Genomic DNA, 23,386 nt, shown 5'->3' with positions numbered 1-23,386 from the left:
AAGACACCTTCAGGAGAAAGGTAAGGACAGAGTCAGCTGCTTTGAGGAGAATGGGAAATCAGACTGACAGGAGATTTCATTCGGAACAACTTGGCTTGTCAGTTGCAAACCTCCAAAGAAATGGGACCCTCCTAACCCTCCTCTGTTGGCTGACATGCTTAGCGGTCTATCTCCCAGGTGGTTCTAGATTCTGTTAAATGGCAGCTGTGACAACTGTCACAGCAGGCTCACACCAGCAAGGCTCAGAGACCTGCCTCCTCTGTTGTCTGGTATTCTCTGTGGCCTCTTCAGGGATAGACTGAGCTGGAAGAGACACCAAAAAGGGTGTGGAAATTAGGCTTTGTTGAGCTGGGTTTGGCAGTCCCAGGAGGCAGAGACAGGAGAAACGGAGTTTGAGATCATCTTTAGGTACACAGTGTGCTCAAGGCCAGCCTGGACTACTTAAGGCCTACTTTTGTTTGTCTCAAAAACAAAACAAAATCAAACCAGGAGCTGAGGATATAGCTCAGTTGGGAGAGCACTCGCCGTGTAAGCATGAGGAACTGAGTTCAACTCCTAGCACCCAGGGAAAAAGTTGGGCATGGCAGCCCTTAACTGTAAACTCAGTGCTGGAAGGAGGACAGACACAGGCAGGTCTCCAGGCCTTGCTGGTGCTAGCCTGCTGTGACAGTTGTCACAACTGCCATTTAACAGAATCTAGAACCACCAGGGAGATTAGGAGATAGACCACTAAGCATGTGTATGGAAAATCATCTTCTAAAAATATTTCTTTTTTAAAAAAACTTATTTATTATATATATATACACTGTCGCTGTCTTCAGACACACCAGAAGAGGGCATCAGATCCCATTACAGATGGTTGTGAGCCACCATGTTGTTGCTGGGATTTGAACTCAGGACCTCTGGAAGAGCAGTCGGTGCTCTAAACCGCTGAGCCATCTCTCCAGCCTTAGAAACATTTCTTATTTGTGTGTATGTGCTTGATTTCATGCATGTGTATCTATGTATTCGTATGCCATATGCAAATGCAGCTACCCCTCAAGGCCAGAAGGCTGCATCAGATCCCTTTGAGCCAGAGTCGTGGGCAGTTGTGAACTGCCGGATGTGAATGTTGGGAACCAAACTCGGGTTATCTGTGAAAGTAGCGATTGATCTTAACCACCGAGTCATCTCTTCAAGTCCTGGAAAATGGTCTTGATTGTACTTGTCGAGGTGGAGGGACACTCCCACTTTGAGGGATATCGTGTCCTGGCTGAGATCCTGTACTCTATAAGTAAGAAAGCTGGACTGAGCAGTTAAGAGAACTTATTGCTCTTTCCAGAGGACCTGAGTGTGACTGCCAGCATCCACATTGGTACTGACAACTGTCAGTAACTCCAGTTCAGGGGATTCAGTGCCCTCTTCTGGCTCCCTTGGGTACTGACGTACATATAAGATAGAGATGGCGGTGGAGGTGAAGATGAAGATGATGGAAATACAGATATAGATTAGTATGATATAGATTAGATATAGATATAATGTGTGCATGTATGCATGCATATACATAAAACTTAAATAAAATAAAAGGGCAAGGCACTAAGCAGCAACACCTGTCCATTGCTCTCTGCCCCCTGACTTTGGACTCCATATGACCAGATGCTTCAAGCTCCTGCCATCCTGAATTCTCCGCAGAGACGCACTGCACTTCGGAAACTCGATGCAGAATAAACTCTTTCTGTATTAAGCTGCTTTTGTCAGAGTGTTTATCCCAACGATAGGAAAAGAAACCAAACTTCCAGTCCAGCTTAATCAGTGGCCCCCTGGGAGAGACTCCATCTAAACAAACAAACAAACAAATCAACAAACAAACCAAAACCAAAATAAAGACAGGGTCCCTGGAGAGAGAACACCCTGGGTTATTCTCTGTTCTCTGTGTGCATATGCATACACTCACACACATGCCCATCTGCACATACATGAGGAATGCACATGTGACTTCATGCACACACACAAAAGTAACAAAAGGAAACACAGCTAGGCCTTGCTAACAGGGCTGCTTTGACGTATGTTGTCCCCTTCCTATCCTCACGCTGCTGTGGTACACGAGAGCTAGGATTAGGCAGACGGTACCTGGGAGATGTATGGCAGCCAAGGGCATTATGTTCCAGCCCTTTATGTGGTTATGTCTGCTGTGCATAAACACCTTCCCAGCCTCTTGGCACAGTATCTAGTCCCTACCACATCCCTGTCAGGGCACGTGTTTGGTTTGGATTTTGGTTTTGTGGAAGGCTTTGTTGTTGTTTTGAGATGGAGCTCATGTATCCTCATGGTCTCCGGTTCCTTGATGTATTCAGGGTTGGACTTGAACTCCTGATCCTCCACCTCCTAAGTTCTGGGATCATATTTATCTCCCCAAACACATGGTTACCATGTGTGGAAGTCAGCTTAGCAGGGATCTGCAATGTCAAGGCATCTTTCCCTCTGGGTTCTGTGGAATCGAGTTCTAAGTAGCACCATTTACGTAACTAGACAATATTGTAAACAGAGCTCCTGGGGCTGTGCTAAATGGCGTGCTGACCTGGCAGAGGAATTTATGCCTCCTTTCTGTGGAGACAGAAACTTGGGTTCCCCAAGACTTTAGCTAGAGAGCTGCAAAGGCCAGACAGCCTCCAATTTTCAAAGTTAGAAACTGTCCTTTCTAGCTAGCTGGTGGTGGTATACTTTAGTCCCAGTACTCGGGAAGCAGAGGCAGGCAGATCTCTGAGTTTGAGGCCAGGCTGGTCTGCAAAGCAAGTTCCAGAACAGTCAGGGCTACACAGAGAAACTCTGTCTACTAGAAAAATGAGAGAGAAAGAGAAAGAGAGAGAGAGAGAGAGAGAGAGAGAGAGAGAGAGAGAGAATTGAATTGTCTTTTGACCTCTTGCCTCCTCTCTCAGTCTCCTCTCCACGCCAGCCTGCTGGTGGAGGATGGGTAGGAATGTTATGCTAATGGCATTTGTCATATCTCTGACTTGTGAGACAGCCATGATGAGCCATATGCCAGCCAACGGGGAAGGATGTGAGTGATGAAGAACGGAGAGTGAGTGACGAAGTTGGCCCTTGCCAGGAGATGTAGATGAAAAATCTCTTGACTAATCCCCATTTTCAAAGCTGCCAGTTCCCAGTCCTGAGGTGACAGTGACCACTCTGTCTCAGGAGGTTACAAGCAAGTGTAGCTTCTGACTGTCTGAGAAACACCCTTGCCAGAGGCTACAGGTAGAGGGAGGGATGGACCAGCATTAGCTAAGAACCAGATACCCTGAGAACTGGAAACCCTGGTTGATTTTAGGGTACAGGCTGGCAGCGGAGCGGGGGTAAAAGGGTCATTTTTTTTTTCTTTTCTTTTTTTTTTGGAGCTGGGGACCAACCCAGGGCCTCGCTTGCTGCAGGCAAGCGCTCTACCACTGAGCTAAATCCCCAACCCCAAAGGGTCATTTTACTTTGATGGTTACTGGCTGTCAGGCTTGGGCAAGACTCTGACTCAAAATATCTATGAAGCTGGCTGTGGTGGTGCAGGTCTGGAATCCCAGAACTCAGGAGGCAGAGGTAGGAAGATTACAAATTCAAGGTCATTTTTTGGCTACACAGCAAGTTTGAGGATAGATTGTGCCACATGAAACCCTGGTCCAACCAGTGCACCTAAAAAGTGGTTATTGAAGGTATCTACAGAGAAAGCTTGGGCTAGGTTTTGGGAAAAGTCAAGTGTGCTCTTTCAGAGCATGTAATCTGATTGTACTGGGTTCAAATCCTGGCTCTGCTTGGATCCAACCATTTAATTTCTCTCAAAGCTTCAGCTGATTAAACTGTAAAAACAACCCACGTTAGAGTTATACCTAGGCATTGCGGGAGGCACGTAGACTCGGTGCTTGAGAGGTTGAGAAGAGAGGTTTGCCACAAGTTCAAGGTCAGTTTGGGCTATAGGGTGGGAATCCTGCCTCAACAAAACAAAACAATCCAACAGCAAAACAGGCCAACCAACCAGACAACCCCAGAGCTAAACTCAACCCCGGACCCTGAATCCACACAGAGGTCAAGGGCATGCGTTAGAGTTAGGCTGCCTGCGTGTGCGAGTTTTGGCCTCCGCTCTAGAATTTGCTTAGGAACTTTGGGAAAGCCATTCAAACTCTCTGTGTCTTTAGTTTCTTCTGCTACAAAATGGGGATCATGATAAAGCCAGTCCCTCGGGACCATCATCATGATTAGATATCTGCCTGCCAGAACACTCGGCAAGAAGAGACGGCAAAATAAAGGCACAGGGAGAATTCACCAGGACTAAACCATGTAGGGAGACTCTGCTTGAGACCCAGGATGCGGCAGGGTGGAGACCTAGCTCCTGCCCTTGTAGAACCTGAGCCCCTGATCAAAGGGGGTGGTATTCTTTAAAATTATATATACATATATATATACATATATGTATATATGTATATTTTTTAAAGATTTATTTATTTATCATTATATATAAGTACATTGTAGCTGTCTTCAGATACACCAGAAGAGGGCATCGGGTCTCTTTACAGATGGTTGTGAGCCACCATGTGGTTGCTGGGAATTGAACTCATGACCTCTGGAAGAGCAGTCGGGTGCTCTTAACCACTGAGCCATCTCTCCAGCCCCGTATATATATTTACACACATACACACACACAAGTATTTGCCTGCATGTATATGTATATGTGTGTGTGTCACATATAGGCTTGATGCCTGAGGAAGTGAGAAGAGGGTATTGGATCTCCTGGAACTGCAGTTACAGACAGTTATGGGCTGCCATGAGGATGCTGGGGACAAAATGTGGACCCCTTCAGAGCAGCAGCAAGTGCTTTGAACTGCAGAGCCATCTCTCCTGCTCCAGAGTGGGAAGTCTTAAAGCAGTTAGCATGGTACCTGGCTTTGTGGGCTCAGTTCATCACAGCCCTTCCTGCTATCATTCATGGCTGCAGAGTCCCTTAACGCGGTCACTCCACTGAAGTCTGCTGAGAGTCAGGAGGTCTGTCGCTTGCTGCAAATAAGTCACCAAAACTTGGAGGACAGGAGCCGGCGTGGGAAGGAGGTGGATGGTGTGGGGTGGTGTGGGATGGTGGTGGGGAGGAGTTTGCTGTGTCATTGTGGCCTCGATGCCTGTTTTCCTAAATCTAGCCAAAGCCAGATCCTGTCCCCAGCTTCTGTGTCCCTGAGTCACTCACTTCCCAGTACTCAGTCAGCAACATAGTTTTGGGAGGGACTGGAAGCTACCAGGAAGGGAAGGAGCTGGTTTTGAACCATCAGTACCACTATGAATCAACCACCCGGACTGTGCTGGGCTCCTGGCGATGAACTTCAGATTCCTTGTGCTGGACAGTTCTTTCCAGAGAGCCTGAGGGCGGGCCACACCCCCATTGCCGGCATTTTCCTTCTATCTGCAGGTGCTGGGTCAGGTTTCTGCTCTCTCTGTTCAGTAAAGAGCTTGATGCCAGGAGGGGGTATTTTTCTTTTCTCCACGTCAACGGTCAAATACAGGACCTTGTACATGTGAGGCAAAAGTTCTACTTGTGAACTAGCCCTCAGTCCCTTCAAGAGGGCTTTAGACTCAAAATTTACATAAATGAACCCTTGTTAGGTTTTGGACTCCTTTTAGAAAGTAGTATTTAGATTTATTTACTTTGATTTAATGTGTTTGTTTTGCCTACGTTTATGTCGGTGCACCATGTGCATGCAGTGCTCACAGAGGCCAGAAGAGGGCGTTGGATCGCCTGGAACCGGAGTTACCAATGACTATGAGCTGCCGTCTGGGAAGTGGGCCCAGGTTCCCTGGAAGAGCAGCTCATGTTTTTAACCATGAAGTCATCTTCCCAGCCTCCTGAATGTCTACATCGCTTCAATAAATTTGCCCAACTACCTTGAAAGGTTTTTAGCATTTTTTTCAAGGCAGGAATTCTCTATGTAGCCCTGGCTGTCCTGGAACTCAGCCTGTAGACCAGGCTGGCCTAGAACTCAGAGACCTGCCTGCCTCTGCCTCCCAAGTGCTGGGAGTAAAGGTGTGTGCCACCACAACCTGACAAGGCCTTATTTATTTTTACTTTATGTGTATGTGCACCACGTGCATGCCGTGCCTGTGCAGGCCATTCAGAGCACTCAGAGGACATCAGTTGCTCTGGAACTGGAGTTAGATAGCTGTGAGCTGTCATGTGGGTGCTGGAAATTGAACCCAGGTCCCCTAGAAGAGCAGCCAGTTCTCCTAACCACTAAGTCACCTCTCCTCCCCAAGACACTATTTTTTGTTGGCAAGAAAACCGTGGCATAGCCAGGTTTAATGTCTGTAATTCCAGGATTCAAGAGGTTGAGGCAAGAGTATCATGACCCCAAGGACAGCCTAGCCAAGGCAGTGGGGTTTGGTGCCAGCCTAGGTTATGCAGGAAGACCCTGCCTCACAAAAAGACAGCAATATAGTATAAAAGAGAGTAAAACCCCTGTTGTTAATTTGTTTTCCATTACTGTAACAAAATACTTGCAGCCGAGCATGGTGGCACATATCTTTAATTCTAGCACTCGGGAAGCAGAGGAAGGACGATCTCTGTGAGTTCGAGGCCAGCCTTGTCTACACAGCAAGTTCCAGGACAGTCAGGGCTACATAGAGAGATCCTGTTTAAACAAACCAACCAACCAAACAATGAAAGAAAGCCGAGATAATAATGAACTCAGAATAGGAAAAGGCTCGGGTTTTCGAGGTTTCATCGGCTGGCCTATTGATTTTGGAATTAGGATGAGGCAGTGTACACCACAAGGGGAATACGTAATAAAAAAGTTTACTTCCTAATGGTCAGGAAGTAAAAGAAGGGATCAAGCTTCACAGCTTCTTTGATGGTGGGTCTGTCGTTGTTTCTTTCTGAAGGTAATGCTCTCATGACCTGATCACCATCTATGACGGGGGCCATGTCTGAAAGGTCCCACTACATCCCAAAGGTGAGACACTAGGGGCTGGGCTGGCAACCAAAACATGAACGCTATCCAGATCCTTGTGCGAGTGTTCAGGCTTTGGGGAGAGGTCAGAGGGGAGGGCCAGCCTTAGTTGGTGGGGTCAGAGGGGAGGGCTAGCCTTAGTTGGGGGGGGGTCAGGGGGAGGGCTAGCCTTAGTTGGGGGGGTCAGAGGGAGGGCTAACCTTTGAAAGGAGCACTGTAGTGCTATTGGCAGTAAGGACCTAACAAGAGATATGGTTAGTCTAAGGACAAGGGTGCTCATGTAGGCATGCGCCATCATGCTAGGCTCAATGGGAAGGACAAAAACCTCCTTTCCAGGTAATTATTCATTCTGCATGAAACACTGTTGTAAAGTCCTATGAGGGCTCTTGTTATTGTAGGGGCTGTGGCCTGGACTGGCCAACCTTAAACTCTGGGTTTTTTGTTGTTGTTGTTGCTGGTGGTAGTGGTGGTGATTTTTGTTGATTTTGTTGTTTGCCTGTGTGGGCGGTGTCTTACCCTTTAGGCCCATCACCTTCTACCCATCATGAGGAGATCTACTGACATGGTGATCTTGATTTATCTGTGGTGTCCTTCTGGGTGGGTAGTCATACAACTCTTCAGGGCCTCAGTTTCTTTTATCTGTATAATGGGGACATTGATGCTGACCCTGGCTTTCTTACAGGGCGCTGGAAGACAAACACTCAAACATACCAGAAGATTGGGAAAGGATCATTTAGAAATCCCTTCATCTGCTTCTTGATTACAAACGATGGCCCGATGGTATGAGCCCCCTACCCATGCACGTTAGTTACTTGTCCACAGTTGCAGGTCCTCTGCCTGCCTTTCTCAGCTCCAGGCTTGTGAAAATCTGCCTGAGGTTTATTCCTGTTGACTTGGTATTTTACTATGTAGCATTTACATAGAGTTTACCTGTTGAGATTTACAGCTGCTCCTCAGTCCAGGTTAATATTTACCGAGCGCTTACTTACCAGGTACCAGCCATCGTGTGCAGCGTTACTATTCAGATTACCTAATTCATACTCACAGAGAAACTTAAGGGATGGATGCTTCTGCTTCTTATTTGCCCAGATGAGGAAGCCTCAGTGTAGCCACAGTTGGGCAGCTAAGGAGCTGTGTCACTCTTATTTGAACATGAGGAGTTGGGTTGCACGGCAAGAGGACTGTGTCCTTGCTGCAACCCCATAACTCCTACATATAACATACTACAGAACAAATGATGTATACACTTAGGGCTTTCTCTCTCCCTCAGGGTCCCTGGGTTGATCAGGCTTGTGTTCCTGACCTTGCTTAGACTGTGGATTGGTTCAAGGTTAACTACAGATAGCTCATTCTGGGATTGACAACTTCCAACGTGTGCCCTTCTCTCGGCTGAGCCAACCATAATGCTCCTGTTACGTCGTTGGGTTGAATTGTCCTCTCCAGCACTCTCTATCGGTTGGGTCTGTCACCTGCAGCTAAGGGAGGTCTTTGCTAAGACACCGAGTGTTGTCTGTCCTAACTCCCATTGGAGAGAAGTGTCAGGCAGAGGCGTCTAAGGACAACAGGGGAGTGAGTGACAGAGATTGTTTTGAATTGAGGACAGGGGACTCTGAAAGTCGTGGGTTTTGTGGCCTTTATTGGAGCAGTTTCTTCAGCCAACCCGGTCACCCCAATAGTCCCATTCCATTCCCAGGCTGTCATAAAGACGGGGGAAATCACTTGAGCACATGCTCTAGGAGAATGAGAGCAAAATTAAAAGATATCCAGACCGCTCAGAAAAGCAGTAAGGAGAACTTACGGGCTCTGTGCAGTTCTCTCTTCTTCCCTCTGCTGATGGTGCTGAGATGCAGCCCAGGGACCTTGGCACGCCAGGCAAGTGCCCTGGCGCTAAGCCCCACCCCAGCCCTATGAGTCTCCTCTCATCAAGCCCACTTGTCATGAATCACCTCAGCAATCCCCAACCCCCTAACAAGAGCCCATTTGTTATCTGCTCTGAACCCCGGGCCTCTGGTATTTCAGAGTCACTTCGCCCTCCCGGATGCTTCATGCCACTTTGCTACCTGCCCATGTGCTCCGTCCCGCCTTCTCTTAGAGGCCCCGTGATAGCTGTTCTTGGCTGTCAACTTGACTACATCTGGAATAACCTAAAACCCAAACAACTGGGCACATCTGTGGGGTTTTATTTTTAATCCTTAATTAAATCATTTGAAGTGGGAAGACCCACTTTTAATGCTTGATGTTCGAAGATAAACTTTTGATTCAGATCTTTTGAGGTGGGAAGACCCATCTTTATCCTAGGCCACACCTTCTGCTGGCAGCCTATATAAAGGACACAGACGAAGGAAACTCTCTCTTTGCTTGCTTGTTTTCACCCTCACTACTAAGTCCAGTTCTTCACTGGCATCAGAGCCTACTTCTTTGGGGTTCCAGTATACACTGAAGACCAGCTGAGACATTCAGACTCATGTACTGAACAACTACTGGGTTCTTGGACTTTCCATTCATATGCCACCATATTGGATTAGCTGGACCACAGCCTGTAAGTCATTCCAATAAATGCCCTGTACATATGTGTGCGTGTGTGTATAGACTTTATTAGAATTTATTATATATACACAGGCGTGCACATACACACACACATACACACACATATATATCTCACACACACACACTATAAATCTTGTTCCTCTAGAGAACCCTGAACAATAGAGGACCTACGAACCTGCATGCCTGGTTGATGCCCAGGGCATCCTTCTATCCTCTCTTACCATTGTGGGACCCTTTTCACCTCCCCCACTGTATTAGTCAGGGTTCTCTAGAGAAAAAGAACTGATAGGATGAATGAACACACATGCCATACGCCACACGCCACACGCCACACATATATGTGGAAGAATTATTAGAGACTGCTGTTCAGAAGTCCAATCAATAATGGCTGTCTACCAACAAATAGTCCAAGAATCCAGTAGGTGTTTGCTCTACAAGGCTGAATGCTGCATCTGCTCTTCAGATTTTTTCTTTTAGCTTTTTTTTGAGTACACTTTAGCTGTCTTCAGACACACCAGAAGAGGGCATCAGATCCCATTACAGATGGTTGTGAGCCACCATGTGGTTGCTGGGGAATTGAACTCAGGGCCTCTGGAAGAACAGTCAGTGCTCCTAACCACTGAGGCATCGTTCCAGTCCCCGGTCTTCAGATCCTTAAGAAGTAGTCTTTGATGCCAGTGAAGGAGTAGAGTTGCCAGAGAGAGAGGGGAAAGAGGAGAGAGAGGAGAGAAGAGGAGAGAAGAGAGAGAGAGAGAGAGAGAGAGAGAAAGAGAGAGAGAGAGAGAGAGAGAGGTAGGGTGGGGTGGGGTGCAGGGGGACCATGAAGGCAAAAACAGCAAGCTTATGTCTTCCAAACTTTTTCTGTAGGTTGCCAGTGGAAGGTATGGTCTAGACTAAAGGTAGGTCTTCCATTTCAAATAATTCTGTCAAGAAAAATCCCTCACAGGTAATTCCTCCCTTGGGCTTTAGTTAACTGTTAATCCCACACCCCCTCTTAGCAAGAGGTCCAGAGCCTCAAAGGCCCACACACTGAGTATGGCGGTCACAGTTTACTTTCTTGTCTCCAACCTGCTGAGGATCATGGGATTCAACCCTGAAGACAGTCAGATGTTGCTGGTATACTAGGTTCCCGGCCTGTGACTTACATGAGTCATGGGGGTTTAAAAGGTTCATTGCGGGTTGGGGATTTAGCTCAGGGTAGAGCGCTGCCTAGCACGCCAAGGCCCTGGGTTCGGTCCCCAGCTCGAAAAAAAAAAAAAAAAAAAGGTTCATTGCCAGGAAATTTCATGGGAAGCACAGCCTTATTATCACTATCATTCATGTTTGTGGTGAAAAATAAGAAATTGCCAGGGTGTGGTGGCACAAGTCTTCAATCCCAGCACAGGGGAAGCAGAGGCAGGTGGATCTCTGAAATCCAGACCAGCTTGGTCTGAGAGCTCATTCCAGGACAACTATGGGCTACATGGAGAAACCCTGTTTCAAAAAACAGGGGTTGGGGATTTAGCTCAGTGGTAGAGCGCTTGCCTAGCAAGCGCAAGGCCCTGGGTTCGGTCCCCAGCTCCAGAAAAAAAAAGAAAAAAAGAAAAAAAAAGATTATGCAAACAAAAAACAAACAAACTTAAAGAAAAGAAAAGTAAGAATTTACTGATACAAAGAAAACTATGGTCAGGCCTGTTGTCAGCTACCTGAAGGACTGAGGAAGAAGGGGCGTGTCTTCTTATAGTCAATAAGTGGAGGGAGGAGCGATTGGAAGGTATCAGGAGAAGCCTATAAAGTAACAAACCGGGAAAACTCGTTCCAAAAAGGAGTTCTTCGACCTCTTCAAGTTTTTGTTTTGTTTTGTCTTTAAAAACTACACCAGACTTGTCGGTGGTGATACTTGTCTTTTTTTTTTTTTAAAAGATGTATTCATTTATTATATATAAGTACACTGTAGCTGTCTTCACATACACCAGAAGAGGGAATCGGATCTCTTCACAGATGGTTGTGAGCCACCATGTGGTTGCTGGGAATTGAACTCAGGACCTCTGGAAGAGTAGTCGGGTGCTCTTAACCACTGAGCCATCTCTCCAGCCTGATACTTGTCTTTTAATCCCAGCACTCGGGAAGCAATGGCAGGCAGATGTCTGTGAGTTTGAGCCTGATCTACATCGGGAGTTCCAGAACGGCCCAGGGTATACAGAAAAACCCTGTCTCAAAAAACCAAACCAAACCAAAAGGAAACAACTACAGCAGCTACATGGTTTGAGAACTTTTAAAAACTGCCCCGACACCTGCCCTGTCCCAGTCCACCGTGTGGCTGAGGTACTCCTGAAGGCCCAGGCACATCTGGATGCAGTGTCTGTCTCGACTTCATCTCTCCAGGCTGAAGTCAGCAATGAAGCAGGACTGAGCATTGGCTCTAAATCAGTCACTGGGCATTGAACATAGAACCCTGAGCTGGGCTACCCAGCTCCCGTCTACCATGTAAGAGCTGGGTAACCTAGCAACTTAGCCTTTCTGTGCCTCAGTTTCCTCCCACCCTTTTCTTTCTTTTCTAATTTTTACATCTATTTACTTATTTTCGTGATCACTTTCCATAGCTTATATATGGAGGTAAGAGGACAACTTGTAGGAGTTCTCTCCCTCCACTTTTATGTGGGTTCTGGGGATTGAACGCATGTTGTCAGGCTTGGCAGCAACTGTCTCTTTTTTCTTTTTTTTTTTTTTTTTAAAGTTTTAGTTATTTATTATGTGTAAGTGTTTTACCTGCATGTATGCCTGCAGGCCAGAAAGGGAAATCAAATCCCATTACAGATGATTGAACCACCATGTGGTTGCTGGGAATTGAACTCAGGATCTCTGGAAGAATAGACATTCCTCTTAACTTCTGAGCCATCTCTCCAGCTCCAGCATCAAGTGTCTTTACCTACTGAGTGCCTCCAGTACCCCTGCCCCCTTCCCCGTTTTCCCCTTGAGACAAGGTCTTAAGTTGTTCCATCTGCCTTCAAAATTTCAAACTTCCTGCCTCATCTTCCCAAGTAGCTGGGATTATAGATACACTGGGTGGGGAGCCTTCCTGATGGAGCCGGAGGAGGACTGGCCTCTGAAGCTCTAAGACAGACAGGGACTCCCTCCTATTGGGCCGAACACAATGACACCTTCAACGGCTTTACCTGTAACCACCTCTACTCAGTTCTATCCCCCCGAGCAAAAGGAAAAACCTCTTCTATTCAGCAGACCTCCTCATGGTTCCCTCAGATCTCCTGGGGTGGCTGCTAGGTTCTCAAGAGCTGGGCATCTCCACCCCATCTCAAATTTTTCTCTTGGCTTGGAAGCAAGAGCCGGGGTCATTTTCCTGCAATGCTGAATATGGTGGATGGAGAGAAATTCCCTCTGTATACTCGCCCCCCCCCCCAACGCCCTCTGCAGTGAGGAGCAACCCTGAGGGCTGCGGAACGGAGTGGGGGAGGGGGGAAAGGGAGGGGGAGGGAAGGCTTGTGGGGGAGGGGGTTGAAAGAAGAAACAGAGCAAGGAGAGGGTTTGGCTTCACAATCCAGTTCCCCTTAATATCCCATAATAAGGTGCTGTCAACATGAGTTTCCCGTTCAAGTAGATTTGCTAAGAAGGCTGAGGGAGGTCAGAGGTGCTTTCTGGCCCTCCTGGTATGGGGCACTCAGGCCCCTTCCTCACCTTCTCCCCTCTGCAGCCCAAATAGGCTCGTTTGTCAGACCATGTGTACCCAGGTTCCAGGAATCGGTGACGGGGTGTTAGAGGCCCTTGAGCCTTCTGTGTCTCCTCCGAGATACACGAAAGCAGGATTTGGTTTTAACGTGAGGGGACTCAAAGCTTGACCCATGGAGGTCCCAGGGAGACAGGTTCCACATGAAGAGGGATCCAGAATTCTAATGATGAGCCGGGGGCTGCTCGAAGAGGGTCAGCTTTGGCCCCTCTGAGTGACAACCCAGGGGGTGACCTGACTTGGGGGTTCTGATTGGCTGCTGGCTGCCCACTCTGTTTCCCTGTGGAATCCCTGCTAAACATTCCTTCCTCCCCAGGGGACAGAGACCTAGCTTCTCAGGGGGCTCATTGTCAGAGGCAGCGTGAGCTCTAGAAGAGCCGTAGGCGAAGAGCCTGCAAGTTTGCCATGTGCCAAGCTTGCTCTAGAGGGTCCGGTATGGTATCACCTCATGCCTCGGAGCTGGGATGGGCAGTGACACGAAGGGGTCAAGGCTGGAGATGGAAGCGCTGTAAAGAAGAACAGGGGCTGTAATACCTATCTTCCCAAGCCAGCAGGGGCTGTTGGAATTTAAGAAAGTAGCCCAGGCATGGTGGAACGTGCTTGTACATCCCAGCACTCAGGGCTCTGAGGCAGAAGGATCACGTGTTTGAGGCCAATGTGGCCTACACACTAGTGAGACCCTATCAAACAGAACTAGACCAGTGTGTGGGACAGACAGACTAGGGCAGGGGCTTTGTCTCACCCCAGAGCCGGTGGGAACTGTGGGGACAGGCCTGAGGAGCTGGCTGTGCGGGGGTGGGGGTGAGATGGGGGTGGGGTATCGAAAGATCTAGAAATTCTAGGCCTGGACTTGGACTGGGCATGTTGAACACCTCTGCCTGGAAGCATCTGGGGTGGCAGAGGTGGACAGGATGAGGTCGTGCTGTGGCCTCTCCAGGGGACCTGTGGGTGAGTGACGATGAGCTAGGTGGTGAGACCACGGGGCGGGGGGGGGTGGTCATAGGACAGTAAGGCAGCCTGGGGGGCTGAGGAGGGCAGAGCTGGGTTTCTATCCCTTTTGTGAGCCGTTTTAATTCGTGTAAATGAGGGTTTTTAATTTGTTATTCCGGGTTTTAGTTCTATTACCGTCTCATTTGCCTCTAAACCCTATTTCGCCTCAGCCTGGACCGAATTCCATTTGATGCATTAGAACTAATTCTCCTCCTAAGGGGTTAGACGTTTTCTCCCCACACAAAAGTCGCTTATTTTGGATAAAGAGACGATTAGATTTATCTTTAATATTTTAATGGCAGCTGGGATTAGCGGGCAAACAGCCCCGGACAGCAGCGTTGTTCTCCCCGGATTAGGTTCTGATAAACTCTTAGATGGGGAGTCCCCCCCCCAGCACTCCACTTTCTGTTTTCTACAAAGTGCTTTTTATTATTATTTGTGTGTGTGTGTGTGTGTGTGTGTGTGTGTGTGTGTGTGTGTGTGTGTGTGAAAAAATTTTCCTTGTCTTTCGGGGCATCATAAATTCCATTTGCTGTTTTCTATTAAATCAAGTTGATTAAATTCGTTGTGACTCTTTGCACATAGATCTTTTTAATTTTAACGTCTCCAGCATAAAATCTTTAATGGTGCAATTTAAAATTGCTGCGATATACAGCGCAGGCCCTGATCAAGCAGATGGAGATGAGCTTCTGCGGGGTGGGGTGGGGTGGGGGTGGGGGTGTCTCGTCGGGAGAGAGGTGGAGTGAGGAGAAGGCAGGGGATGGCCTCTTCCCTGAGCAACTGAGGGAGACGGGAGTACACCACACTCAGACTCCTTTCCAGCCACATCGAGCTGCAGGCTTGCCCTAGTGCCCTGGCCAGGATGTACAGAGGACTTACCATGTGCTTACTGTGTGTGCTGCTAATATTCCTTATAAGAAGGGCTACATAGCAAGGTCACAAAGCAAGTTGGTGATAGCCATTGAGCCCAGTTTGGCCTGCGGCCAGCCCCATCTCAACTCTCAGAGCTTCTATTTCCTTACCAGTGAAATGGGGTGATCGGTTCTGCACCGACTTCGATGGCTTCCATAAAGACTTTATACGGACTGCCTTGTGCACAGCACAGGGCTGGGTTTTCCTGGAAATCCAGGGGACCAGTCGCTCTGCCACGCCAGGGTAGAGCTGATTTTGAGACCTTGGGAATCTTCCCTAACTACAAGGTCTTGGCTGCCCTCTTCCTTTATTTCCCAGCCCCACCCCCACCCCCACCCTTTCTTTCTCTTGTCCCTCCTTCTGTAATCTGACCTCATCAAGTCCTGGGAAGGCTGATCCATGGGAGCAAATCCCTCATCCAGAGGGCCAAAATCAGCTTAATTTGTAGCAATTTGAAGCAGGTCTTTGCCAGGATTTGAATATCAAATTATCCCATAGCCTAGGCAGGCCTGGGAGCTTCTCCTACCCCCAGACTCCCACTGCAATATGGATGGATATGTTCTGAGATCTACGGGGGACACTGAAGGACTGGCCTGGGCCAGAGGATGCTGATGGGTATCAGGTGTGCTGGGGAAAACGAGGGTCACCAGTCAGCTCCGCTCTTATAAACCACCGCCCCTCCCAGGCCTGAGTGGGAGGACAGGGTGGGGACAGAAACTTCCTGTTTAGGAGACTGATCTCCTTGTCAAATATATAGGCCTTCATATCCACTGATTCTGAATTTATGAATTCTAGCAACCACGGATGAATGATCTTCAGAAAAAAACTGCACCTTCAGGGAACATGGGCAGATTTTTCTTGTCATTTAGTAATACAGTATAAAGTACTAATAATACAACCATACAGTTTACACCACGCTCACATTGTAGTAGTCAAGTAATCATGGGAGAACCTGAGGTGTCCTGAGGGACATTCATGAATTACGTGCAGATATCCTGCCATCTGTTTGTTAGTTTATTTATTTTTTTTCCAAGACAGGGCTTCTCTGTGTAGCTCTGGCTATCCTGAAACCTACTCTGTAGAGCAGGCTGGCCTGGGACTCTGAGATCTGCCTGCCTCTGCTTTCTGAGTGCTGGGATTAAATTCCTGTGCCACCACCGCCCAGCTCAAAAGACTGTTTTGATGACTAGGAAAGTCTGGGGAAATCTCAGTTGACTAATCAATAAACATTGTGTACACTCTTTCTCTCCCAGTGTCTGGGGATGATCCCACCCTCAGTGCTGTAGACCACTTTCTTTGCTGATTGATCCGTGGTGGCCCTTGCTTGCCCAGACCGGCCACTAAACCTCTTTGGCCCTTCAGTCCTGTTTCCTCTGGCAACCCACCTCTTGATTCCTGGTGTGTCCTTGGGCCTGTTCACCACAGGGGATGCACTGCCCAGACCTAAGAGCTGGAGTTGTACCCCTCTCATGAGCCTGTCACAACCTGTGTGCCCCACGGAGGGCAAGCTTTGGAAACTATACTAGTCCTGCCTCTTTGAACTCTTTGGTGTGACAGCAAGAACTGAGAGGGTCCTTTGTAAGCCTCTCTGCTGTCCACCCAGTAGCAAGGGGAGAAGCCAGCCAGATGTCGGGGTACATACCTTTAATGCCAGCACTCGGGAGGCAGAGACAGGGGGTTTTCTGTGAGTTCAAGGCCAGTCTTGTGTACATATTAAGCTCTAGGCTAGCCAGGGGTATACAATGAGACTCTGTCTTAAAAAAGCCATTCCCTGAATTCTAGGAACTCTTGTCTGGAAGCAGATAGGCGAAGAGACTGAACAGTAAGCAGGATAAGTCCTGGGTGCTGACTTAGCGGCCACTCTATAGTACTAAATGTTTTTTCCTCCAATCTCATGTTTAATCCTCACAGAACCCTTGGAGGTGAGGGCTTCTATGATGAACACCTACTTTACAGAAGAGTAAACTGAGGCACCTAGAGTTTACTAACATGCCTTGGGTCATACAGGAAGGTGAGGACCTGAGGCTTACCCCCTTCTAGTCAGACTTCAACCTGTCCTCGTACCCTCTTTCCATGGCATCACCCACTCTTCTTTATCTAATACTGTTTAGTCAGACCGATGGGCAGAGTGACAGACATCCTGAACAACACTGACTTGCTGTATTAAAAAAAAAACCACTTAAAAAACTTTTATTCATTGTGTGTTTGAAGTATGGAGTTCAGAAGACACCTTTAGAAAGTCAGTTCTCTCCTTCTACCCCGTAGGGTCCTTAGGATTGGTGGCAAGTGTCTTTATCTGCCGTGCCATTTTGCCAGCCCAATCATCTGTGTTTTTGAAGGTGTTGTTTTGGGAGAGCAGCAAGGAGGATTCAAATCTGCATGAAGGCAGTCATAGAAGGGGTTTTGATATCTTTTTTTTTTTTAATTTTTTTTTCCTTTTTTTCGGAGCTGGGGACCGAACCCAGGGCCTTGTGCTTGCTAGGCAAGCACTCTACCACTGAGTTAAATCCCCAACCCCTTTAATTTTTATTTATATGAGAACAGTGCTGCTGTCTTCAGACACACCAGAAGAGGGCATCCGATCCCATTACAGATGGTTGTGAGCCACCATGTGGTTGCTGGGAATTGAACTCAGGACCTCTGGGAGAACAGCCAGTGCTCTTAACCTCTGAGCCATCTCTCCAGCCCCCAGGTTTTGATATCTTTATTTGTTGACTGATGCACAGAAAGCTGCTAATACTCAGGGGAAAGAAGCCATGGCTTTTCCCCTCAAGCAACTCCCAATGTAGGGGGATGAAAACCTCCCACATAGACAGAGAAACAGGTATTGAAGGAGGAAATGAATTGCTGGGGAGATTGGGGGCATCAGCCCAGGCTTCCTGGAGAGGGCTCACTTAAGCTGAGGTTGAAATGCTAAAAGGTAACTCCAGTTCCCTTCACTGGGCCAAGTCCCCTGTCTGGGGGATAGATAGATCTTCCTAGAAGATAGATCTTCCTAGGCTAACCCATCCAATTCTTTCTCTCACCACCTACCCCAGAGAGGCAGATTCCGAGGTAGTGAGATCTGTGTACACAAACTACCGTGTGCTCTGCGAACCCTGTATCCTAGACCGAGGAGAAATCGGTTAGCGGCTCTCATGGGCACGACAGTTGCCCTGGAGGAACCCAGTGGTTTTCTTCCAGGCTGCCTAGAATTCCGGCATGAATAGACCTCCAGACATTGCTCAAACCGCTTGGAGGGGAGTCACAGTAGCCACCAGGTCTCTGCACTGTCGTGGGAATCAATCCTCAAGCTCTTGTCTCTGGGGTGGTCTACCACCCACCCCTGAGCTCTTCTTACCCTGGGCACCATGTCTGCCTTGCCTGGTGGTAGCCAGAGCGGCTTCCCTGAATAACGATGGTATTGGCTCAGATTAAGGGCAACTAGCTGGCTCTTGGCTTTTCCTTTTTATATAACAACTAATCTTCTTCTAATCAGCCATTATTAAATTATATTCCGTTTTTAATTCATTCACAGATCACTGGTGGGACAGCTGGATGGATAATTGGGGAAGAGATAATTTATGTAAATGAGGAACAGCAGCAGAAGGTGGGGGAGAGGGAGACCCAGAGCCAAAAGGACCCCTCGAATGCTCAGGGTGAGGAGGGACAGCACTGGACCCTGGCTGGCTATGATGGGGTTTGGGCCCACTACTGGATGGCATTACACTGACCACTTCTAGAGAATGGGGAGCACATTACAATGGGGGGTAGTTATTTTGGGCATCCGTTCTGTTTTTCAGTGTGTCCTGAGAGGCAGTAGATTGCCTTGGAGAATTCTGGAGAGTAGTTTGCAGCTGCATCTCCCCACAAGCTGTATGCTAACCTCAGTTTTCACATCTGCAAAATGGGAGTAATACAGAACCTGTCCTGTAAGAGTGTTGGTAGTAAGGGGCATCCAGCACTAGGAGGATTATAAACACTGAGGCCCTACCTTCCTCCCACAGGACCTCAGTCAGGAGTCATCTTTGGCACATGTGATGTTGACGACCTGTATCCCTGATAAAAGTCACATTGGTACCAACACTTTGAGGGCCCCTCTGCCAGACCCTCGCTAAGCACCCAATATGCAGTGTCTCCTGGCTTCAGAACAGCTGTTTGAAGGGGGAGCTGCTGTCCAGTCTTACTGTGGACATGGGGGTCTCTTTCCACCAGTCAGTCCTGAAACAAAAACCCAAACATGAGCCCTGGGAGCTGCTTAGAAAGGAGAGGGAGGTGTAGTGTGGGGTAGCTCTGGGTATTTCCAGCCAGGGGAGAGGGGTGCAGGGTTGGGGGAGACAAGAGACAGGGAGCCCAGAAGAAGGCCATTTCAGGAAGGTGTGTGGGACTACTACATGCAGTGAGAAAAACTGGACCTTCAGCCTTCCTGATCCTTCTTTGAGGATCATAGAAATGGGTCACAGATAGTCTGACAAAGACGGAAGGATGGGGCCTGCCTGTGTCTGGGCTGGTGGGACCTGGCAAGGGGAGGACCTTGGAGTATTCCCAGAGGGAGGGAGGGGATTAAAAGGGACTAGGGAGGGTGGTCCCAGAGGGTCCATGTAGAGTAATGAGATTAGGCCCCAGGCAGAGTGAGTGAAAGTTCTTAGCATGTGGGGCCTCTGTCCTGCCCTACCCGGCAGCTGTCAGCCATGCCTGGGAGAGAGTTACCAGCAGTTCCCTTCTCTCATGGGGGCAGGCTGGCACCCTCTGCCTCCCTAGAGCCCTTGGCATTCCTGCTATGGTCATCTGCCAAGGGTATGGCCTCTGAAGCTTAGACTTCTACCCACCCCTGACAGATGGGGCCACCCACACACTATTCTTTGTCATTGCCCCCTGCCTTGGTTTCCCAGGATAGAAGGCTATGGAGATGATACTTCAGACCCTCTGAGGAAGAACTTTGGAGGCAGGGAGGTCCCGAGCCAGGTTCCTAGGGTTGACAGCTGTGTAACCCTGGATAGGTTTGTTAACCCTTTGATTCCATCTGACAAAATGGTTTTCACAGGAGAGGGCAGTGTGGGGCCTATAATGCCAGGCACTCTGCAAAGTCGAGGTCACAGGCCTGGGCCTCATAGTCTTTATTCTAAAAATGTTCTTTATTGGGCTGGAGAGATGGCTCAGTGGTTAAGAGCACTGACTGCTCTTCCAGAGGTCCTGAGTTCAATTCCCAGCAACCACATGGTGGCTCACAACCATCTGTAATGGGATCTGATGCCCTCTTCTGGTGTGTCTGAAGAGAGCTACAGTGTACTTATATATAATAAATAAATAAATCTTTTAAAAAACGTTCTTTACTAGTACATATTAATTATACAAAATAATGGCTTTTATTATGTGATATATATGATATGTTATATATATATATATAACCATATACATCCTTCCATGACCTCACTTGTCCCCTACCCACGGCACCATTGATCATCTTTCCAATTTGCCCTTCTCATAGTTTGATGCGGACCTCCCACTTTGATGCCAAGGGACCTTCTTACCTAGGCAAGGCTGTGGAGGACAGCTTTCGGAAGAGCCCGCTCGTCGCTCCCTCTAGTGGTGATGGAGCGCATAGCATGGCGCAGGCACCTCGGCTTGGATCAGACTTAGAGCCTGGGCTGGGACCCTGTCCGGTGATGCCCGAACCCTTCACGGCATCCGAGGGGAGAGGTACTAGAAAGGCTTTTCCTCTTGAGCATTGCTGACAGCATCCATCAGGAGACCATCTTTCCTTCAGCTGTATGCCGGTTAAATGTTAAAAGAAAGCACCTCTAAGCAGCGGCCACGTATCGGGAGCATCTATCTTTCTCTTGGCGTGCAGCTCAAAGTCCAGCAGAGGGAGGAGGGAGCCAGCGCCTGCCGGTGTGGACTGCTGATGGCTATCTACTGAGAGCTGGAAGCATCTGGAAGAACCTGTTGTGGAAGTCAAGGACCACAGATAAGTCGGTCCCTCTGAAACCAACGCATTTTTCTCCTGGTCCGATGACAGGCAGGACCGGGGCCGCAGTTCCAACTTTTAAGTCCAATTTCAATAAAAACACACTGCAAGCCTTCTTCTCATGGTCACCTCTCACATTTGACTCAGGGCCTGTGTGCTGGCCCCTTGGGTTTTATATGAATTGAAGCTTTATTAATCTCAGTGTCTTATATTTTAGATTATTCAAGAACAATTTTTAAAAGAAATTTAATATAGTGAAAAGCATCCAGCATGCACCAATGTCCTGTTATCATTTAATATCGTGGTGTTTTTCTTATGACTAATAGGAAAAACAGAACAAATTTCACACATGCACCCCAAAGTGAACCAGAATGGGACTCTGAGCTGCTGTGACTTTACACTCTGGTCTGGAAAAGGGAGCATTAGTATTAGTATTAAAAAGTATTAGTATTAAAAAGGAAGACAGAAACACTGTATTTTGTTTCCTTTACTCTTCCCCCTCCCCCCCCCCGGAGCTGGGGACCGAACCCAGGGCCTTGCGCTTGCTAGGCAAGCGCTCTACCACTGAGCTAAATCCCCAACCCCGTTTCCTTTACTCTTGAAAAATAAAAGATGTATGTATATAATTTAAATTTTTATTTTTATTATTGTTTTAAGTTACATGTGTGTGGTGTGTAGAAGGATGTAAGTGCACACATGCACATGCATGTAGATGCACACAAGCATACAGGTGCCTGCAGAGGCCAGAGGAAGTTACAGGTGGGTGTGCACTGCCTAATGTAGGAACTGGGAACAGAATTGTGTGAGGTCCTCGGCAAAAAGCTCTTCACCATTAATCCATCTTTCCAACTTCTCTTTTTTATTTATTTATTTATTTTTTTATAGAGTTTCATTCTGGAGCCCTGGCTGTCCTAGAACTCACTATATAGACCAAGCTGGCCTCGGACTCACAGAGATCTCCCTGCTTCAGCATCTGAATGCTAGGCGCCTGCCATCATACCTGGCCCTATGTTAATGTGTCGCTGCTGTTGTTTTTGATCTCTGATGGGGTGTGTGAAAACTGGCTACTGGTTGCTTGTGGGGAAAGAAATAGATGTCTAAGGAATGGAAAGGGAGACACACACAGGTTATTTTATACCTTTTGAATTATGGAGTTTCAAAAACTGTCTGTAGAGCCAGGCATGACAGTACTCCTTTAATCCTAGCACCTAGAAGGCAGAGGCAGGCTGATTCTGTGAGTTCTTGGCCAGCTTAACCTATTGGAAGTAATAGGCCAGCCCCAGACACACAGTGAGGCTCTGCCTCAAACAAGCAAACAAACAAACCAATCAAACATAAAAAACTGACTATAGGGCCTAGAGAGGTGGCTCAGTGGCTAACAGCACGTGTTGCTCTTGCAGGGTTTGATTCCCAGTCCCCAACTATGCATAACCCCAGCTCTAGAGGATCCCACAGACATATGCACCGTGCAGGCAAAGCACTCCTATACGTAGAGTAACACAAATCAACCTAAAAGAAAACTTTACGTAGCCGCATATGGTATCCCACACCTGAAACACCAACATTCCAGAGGCTAAGGCAGGGGGACTGTGGAGCATTTGAAGCTAGCCTGGGCTACACACTGAATTCCAGTCAACTCTGGGTTACAGGGCCCTAAAAAAGTAAAATACACGGGCCCCGAAGGGGATGGAAACTCCACAGGAAAACCAACAGAGTCAGCAAACCCAGACCCTTGTAGCTCTCAGAGTCTGAACCACCAACCAAAGAACATACACAGGCTAGACTTAGGCCTCCCTGCTCACATGTAACAGATGTGCAGCTTGACCTTCATGTGTCTTCATGTGGGTACTAAACCACTGTAGCAGAGGCTATCCCCAAAAGCTGTTGCCTGCCTGTGGAATATGTTCTACTAGCTGGGTTGCCTTGTTTGGCCTCAGTGGGAGAGGAAGCACCTCATCTCCCAGAGACTTGAAATGCCAGGGTTGGGGGGATACTCAGGGAACCCCTACCTGTAGAGGAGAAGGGGGAGGGAGATGGAGAAGGATTGTGGGAGGGGTCACCAGGAGGGAAGCAGTGATCGGGATGTAAAGTGAATAAATAAAAAAAATTAAATTAAATTAAAGAAGCAAAAAAAATCCCCAAAGGCATACAGGAAATCAAAACCGTACGTGTCTACTGCTGGGCTTGGTGGTGCTCGTGTGTAAACCTTGCCAGTGGGAGGCTGAACTAGGAGAACCGTGAGTGAGTTCAAGGCCAGCCCAGACTATACACCGAGTCTCTGTCTAAACAAACACTGTAAAAGTAGTATCTATATTGATA

General features: G+C 47.9%; 1 protein-coding gene across 2 annotated transcripts in view; it reads right to left on the bottom strand.

The window, feature by feature from the left end:
• Positions 1-20,444: 20,444 nt before the first annotated feature.
• Positions 20,445-23,386, bottom strand: part of Lin52 (lin-52 DREAM MuvB core complex component) — a 93,497-nt gene continuing 90,555 nt past the window's right edge. For both annotated transcript variants that reach the window (XM_032908125.1, XM_032908126.1), the window contains one exon: positions 20,445-21,042. In XM_032908125.1, the coding sequence (XP_032764016.1) occupies positions 20,885-21,042 (158 nt within the window). In that variant the 3' untranslated portion in view covers positions 20,445-20,884. The remainder of the gene's footprint in view (positions 21,043-23,386) is intronic.

The sequence above is a fragment of the Rattus rattus genome, chromosome 7, assembly GCF_011064425.1.
Source record: "Rattus rattus isolate New Zealand chromosome 7, Rrattus_CSIRO_v1, whole genome shotgun sequence".
Lineage (NCBI taxonomy): Eukaryota > Metazoa > Chordata > Mammalia > Rodentia > Muridae > Rattus > Rattus rattus.
This window is presented reverse-complemented; position numbering and strand designations above follow the sequence as displayed.